Source organism: Arachis hypogaea, chromosome 5 (genome assembly GCF_003086295.3).
Source record: "Arachis hypogaea cultivar Tifrunner chromosome 5, arahy.Tifrunner.gnm2.J5K5, whole genome shotgun sequence".
NCBI lineage: Eukaryota > Viridiplantae > Streptophyta > Magnoliopsida > Fabales > Fabaceae > Arachis > Arachis hypogaea.
In genome coordinates, this window is record NC_092040.1 from 11913113 (window position 1) to 11919253 (window position 6141).

The window sequence follows — 6141 nt, forward strand, 5'->3', positions numbered from 1 at the left end:
ATTTTGTTGGTAGAGTAATTTAAGATTTTAAATTTGTTGTTCTTTAAAAAAAATGTCATTTATAATAAATTTCGGTATTATTTTTAATAGATTTTTTTGTGTCATTAACTAAAAATTTTTGGATTATTTTTTTATTGTTAAACTAATTGTGTGATATTGAATTAAGAAAAAAAATTAAAAAAAGGAAGAGGTAGAAAAGGAGAAGGAGATGATGATGATAATAATTATAATAATAATAATAAAGGTAGAGTAAGAAGAAGAGATAAAAGAGCCGGTATATAAATTTGACTTGGTTATTTAGTTAAAATAAAATTGTTATCTAACATTTCTGTAACCTTAAAATCTCAAGCTCCCTATGTCCCCTAATTTTGTTTTATTCATAAAAAAAGAAAAGATATTTCTTAAGAACTTAAAAATTTTTATTGGTAAAAAAATTAATTTTAATTTTTATTGGTCAAAAATTTAATTTTTTTTCTCTTAATATATTAAAAATTCTACGTTACATAAACATTCACCGTCAACCAAATACTTACCATTAGAATCTAGAGCTTTTAAATTCGTATCACGTTTAAAAAAAAAAAAAATACTAGGTTTTAAAACTGTTGATTTTCTTTTATATGTATTTTTCACATTAGTAATACCCTACCGTTGAGTTGTATATAACCTATGTACCTATCAGAAAAACTAATACTAGGTTTTAAAACTGTTGATTTTCTTTTATATGTATTTTCACATTAGTGAAGGTTGAGTTGCATGTAACCTATGTACCTATCATTTTAAAAATCTGTTTTCTAATTATCTGATGCATGATACCTAATTACCTATCAGTACCGAAAAATATATTTATATCCTGATTTAGGAATTAGGAGGAGTCAAAGTCCAAGCCCTAATCCAACTCTCTAGTTTTTTAATCTCCTGGCCACTACCAGGGTGAATCCAGCAATGCAGCGTGGCACACTGGCACGTTAGGCGGCATCCATTGTTTATGACAACTTGACAAGATAGTATCCACACGCAAAATCATACTATTCTTTAATCGGCGGTGGTCGTATCCACGTGTGCTGTTCCAAATGCCCGAGACACGTTTAGGGCCCTTGAATGTTGCTGCAAAAGGGTAGTTGACATTGAATTTTTTTGCCAGGTAGATGAAACTCGCGTTCACGTCCACATCCCCCACCACTGGTGGGGGCTCCCAAGACTAAGGTAAAAGGAAAATTATGCCATCAATTTCTTTTGAATATGGAGGAATCTCATTAGTTCGATACGAAGTTTGTTCACATTCAAAATTCAATGAAATTACATAAGCAAAATAAACAAGTTGGTGAGACTTTGACTACTACCGAAAGCCCCTCCCCGCTCTTTCCTTTTCTTCCTTACAAACAATGAAGAAAGGCGAGGGATTACAGTTTGCAAAGAATGCTGTTATATATAAACAGGATAGATAATCCGGTATCCAATTCTCTAGTTGGGTCGGTCTAACTTCTATTGCGTACCCTACAGACATGAAGGATGGCCTTCCACGTCATTTACCACGTCAACCTACAAATACCACAAACATAACATCAAAAACCAATAAATGCTACCACTAAAAGTATATCATAAAATACAGCAACTTGCAAATAGACTTTTTCTATAGCCGGGAGAGTGAATAAAGTAGAAGCAACTTACATTTAGGATCCCAGGAGTATTGACTGGTTGGATTCCAGCTAATGCTCGAGAAAGTAGACTGCATAAAGTAATGTTTTAAAAATTAATTTCCATAGCATAAGATTTGATGAGACAAATGGAAGTGATTTCTATTTTCTAAGGCCTCAGACACATTCGTTACCAGAAAGACTAATGTTTCATTTCATTGTACCCACCTGAACTACAGAACTGCTAGAAGAATGATCCCCGCGTATTCTTTGATGATGTTGGTGCACACCAGCATGCCGAAATGGTTCTTCTGCTGTCGTGAACTGCGATGGTAAGTGTAAGTCACCTGTTGAGCTCAATGAATCACCTTTCCCTGCATCAAGCATGGGGCCAAGGCCAAGGCCAAGTGCAAAACTGAGACAATCATTTTTAGAACCATCTGTCAATTCATCATCACACTTCATGATTGAAGTGGGAGACTCCAAACCACCACCACCAAGTGACTCCATTGCCTCTACTTCAGCCAACAGATCAGAGACTGATTCGTCAACTAAAGAGCCAAATTCGGCGGGTTCACCAAAGATTGCCTGCCACATAGATGTATTACACGTTGGATTAATTACTTGAGGGCATTCCCAGTTCTGCCCAGAAGACTGCCCTGAATTCTCCTCACAGTCTTTCTGGTAACTCCCACTACTCTGACCTTCAGGAGTCCTGTTCTGGCAATGGTTCACATTATCTTCAGTGTTCCCCTCAACTCCATGACCTTCCTGTACTGTATCAGGAGAGCTTTCATTTGGTTTCTTCGAAAAGGTGGTTGAAGGTAGCAAATCGGGCTGGTTGGGATTCAAAATTTCACATTTGGACGACTCCTCTCTCCTTTCAAGATTTCCACTTTGCCCCTCATTCATGTCGACTGCCATATTCCAACTAGAAGAATGAGACTGCAAACCATTGCTCCTAACAGATTCATCTTTACAGTTAGACGGGGTACCAGCATCATCAACCTTCTCAGCTCCACCGGAATTGATAATTCGGCTGTCAGCATGAATTTCCGCCCTTGTTTCATTCCTCCCACCATCCTGAATGTTATCTTTATTATCCAATGTAACACAGGACTCTAAAGACATCGGGCTGTTGTATGGCACAGATACATTTTTGGCACACTTCCCAACAAGTGCATCAGCCAACAATATAGAGTTATCTTGTGTCTCATATGTCCTCCATATTCTGAGGTCCAGAGGAAAATGTCCACTTGCATTCCACTTATGCAACTGCAGTATAGAAAAGGGTCCTTGAACCATCCCAGATGGATCCTGATAATGCCACAACTTATCGTTCACAAAATTGTCAAACGGCTGCTCCATCCCCGTAGAGAGAAGTAATGACGAAATGTCCACTGCAGCACTAGATGGTTCTGATTTTACAACTCCTACATTAGTATTATTAACAGCTACAACATTAGGGTTGACCTGGTTTGGCATTGTACATATGTTTCCAATCAGCTCACGGGTAACTGGAATGTCTTGTGTACGGTATCTAACATCATTCCAGGTACCATCCCAAATAAATATTTGTTTCTCACTTCTCTTAGGCTTATTGTCTGTCAAATGATCAAATTCTATGTCTATACAAGAGTTCTCAGAAGCAGCACCTTTGTCGTCCTTAAGATGATAAAGTTGATGGGGAGTTTCAACCTTACAACTTAAAGGAGTAGCACTTTTCCACGGTTTTTTAGCTTGGCGGAGCTCATCTACTGTCAAAGATAGCTTCTCTTTCAAACACACCCAATAGATCTTGAAAAGATACTCCCAGCTGGTTTTGTCATCAAAATCAACTTCACACTGTAATGGTAGCAGCAGAAGAGGGAAAATAAATCAAACTTAGACCAGCATCATTCTCCCCAGCACATAAGAGACAGAGAGAGAGAGAGAGAGGGAGATGTTCACAGATAAGAAATTAAGCTAACGTATCAATTTACCTTATTTTCCTGACCAGGGTTCTCAACCAGCATTATAGTTTTCATGCACATTCCACAGAATCCTTTATTTCCTCTTACACTAACAAAATCAGCATCTCTTGTACATCCCTTGCACAAAGAATACGTACAAGTATAGCACATATAATGGGATCCCTTCTGACAAACGCTACATATATGCCAACCTGAGTTGCACAGAAAATGAGCTTTTATTAAACGAAAGCTATGCCAATCATCATCATTCATTACATACCAAAAAGTTAATATCCAAAACAAACACAGAACCTGAGTTGCACAGAAAAATGACACTTACTAAACCAAGGCTATGCAATCATTCATTACATACCAAAGAGTCAATATCCAAATAAATAAAGAAGACTGAGTTATCATAACCGAGGAACACTATAATTGGCAAATTATTTATGACTGGACTTCGATTAAACTTGATAATAATGCACAAACAGTATAGGGAAATTATTAAACCGCAACTCAATAAGCATATAGAGCTGGATAGCAAAATTAAACCCACTCGCATGTTGATATCCCAACAAATTAATACGAATCCAATAGGAAAAGTAGTTAAAGAAGCAACATACCGCAATTCCATTTGGCCTTTGAACGAAAGAAGGCTTCGTCTCGCTTAATACAAGCAGGATGATACGCTTTAGGACAACCCCTAAAATTGAAAAACAGAAGAGAGACGATTAAATACACAACAATTGCGAATGTTTTGAAGCTCAAAAACCCGTATAAAGAACTCAAAATGGTGTTGAATTCACAAAACACAAGCTCAATTTCACACACATGTAGAGTTCAAATTAAAGTCCAATTTCTTCTTCTTCTTTTTTTCAGAAGCGTTGACTCACCGGCGATCACAGAGAACGAGGCTTCCGCCATCGAAGCATATGAAGCAAACATCCTCCTCCTCCTTCTTCTGCCTAACCGGAGCAGGAGCCGGCGTGGCTCTCGGAACCCCCCTGGCCGGACGACCGCGCTTCCTCTTCAAACCAGCGGCGTCCGGCACGGCGACCTCCGAGTTGGGAGCGCAGGCAGAGGCCGCTATTCTCTCGGCCACGTTAGCATCGGAGGGAACTCCAGAAAGCTGCGAATCGGAATCCCTAACGACCTCGGCGGTGGTGGTTTGTTGTTGTTGTAGCGGTTGGTCCATGAAGTCAACCGAATCGGGTCAAATGAAATGAATAGGAGGAAATCAAGAGGAGACGAACATGAATCGAAAGGAAAGAGATAGAAAGAAAGAAAAAAAGAAAGAGAGAAACCCTAAGAGGAGTATCGAGAGGAAATGAAGCGTGGTCGGTGTGGGCACATGGAAATGCAAATGGAGATGTGACAAGGCCTTGTTGGTAATTTCGTGTCAGTATCCAAAGAGAGAGAGAGAGAGAAGACAAAGTGTGAGAGATAGAAAGAGACTCTGACCTGACTTGTGGAAGAGTGAGAAGAAGAGAAGAAAGCACGACACGCTCACTGCGGATTCGTTGAATGTGGTGGCCACTGCACCCTCCTCTTCAACCCCCCCCCCCTTCTTTTTTTTCTTTCCCCATTTACTGTAACCTTTTTTATTCTTTATTCTTCTCTTTTCCCTTTTTTTTTACTTTTATTACTATAATTTGTTTTATTTTACTAATACATTACTGTCTAATCCCTTATTATTAGCAACCTTTTTTAGTTTAGCAACAACACGCGGGTTAATTTATTATTATTATATCTATGATTTATGACATTGAATGGGATAGTTAATGCGATTGTGATTGTGATTGTGATGACTAGTTAGGAATATTGAACAGTTGGGGGATGAGAATTCAAAGGTAGGGGGGGTGTGTGTGTGTATGGGAATGGATCGTCAAAACGCGACGCTCTTTTTAGTTTTATTTTGAAGTTTGTTTTGTTGTTAGTGTGTCCAATTGTGTACGTGGTGTGTTGTAGTGTCGACCACCACGTGTTTAGTTGTTGTTGCCGAGGAAAAGGCACTCAATGAGGAAGAGGGGCTTGTGGGGCCCCACTTTCCTTTCCAAACGCCAAAAACATGATCCAACCAACACCACCCCCCTCCTCTCTTTCTCGCCCCACCTCTCCTCACCTTACACCTTCACCACATCTATTTCTATTTGTTTTCACTTTCTCCCCTCACCTTTCCACCATCAGCTCTTTGCCTCTTTCTTTTAATACTAAAAAAACTTTACTCTTAAATAAATGTTTACCTTTAAGTTAAACAATAATCGAAATTTGTTATTTATCAAAGTTTAGATATCAATTATAGTCAAAATAATGTTATAGACACAAGTCAACAATCATCAATTACCAATCGTCTAAGAATTTATATTTAGTTTTTATGCAAATAATTTTATTATTATGTTTCTTACATTAGTCTAAAACGTTTAAAGCCCAAAATTACACACTAGAGAAGGAGAGGTTAACTGGGGCATTCTACCCGACTTGGGTCATTCCTATCCGATTTGGAGAACAGGCAAAAAAGTTGCACTACTTGGATTATCTTACAAGCAAGAAAAGTA

General features: G+C 38.3%; 1 protein-coding gene across 3 annotated transcripts; it reads right to left on the minus strand.

Moving 5' to 3' along the window:
- Window positions 1-1227: 1227 nt before the first annotated feature.
- On the minus strand, window positions 1228-5470 carry LOC112800784 (uncharacterized). Of its 3 annotated transcripts, XM_025843175.3 has the most exons (7): window positions 5048-5470; window positions 4480-4967; window positions 4210-4289; window positions 3617-3798; window positions 1863-3479; window positions 1669-1726; window positions 1228-1539 (listed from the first exon to the last, which is right to left on the minus strand). In XM_025843175.3, the coding sequence occupies exons 2-7, from the start codon at window positions 4779-4781 to the stop codon at window positions 1535-1537; spliced, it is 2244 nt and encodes a 747-aa protein (XP_025698960.1). In that variant the 5' UTR covers window positions 4782-4967; window positions 5048-5470; the 3' UTR covers window positions 1228-1534. The 3 variants fall into 3 exon arrangements, with proteins under 3 accessions (XP_025698960.1, XP_072092802.1, XP_072092801.1); XM_072236701.1 differs by lacking the exon at window positions 4480-4967 and having other exon boundaries at window positions 5048-5381; XM_072236700.1 differs by having other exon boundaries at window positions 4480-5250.
- Window positions 5471-6141: the final 671 nt, after the last annotated feature.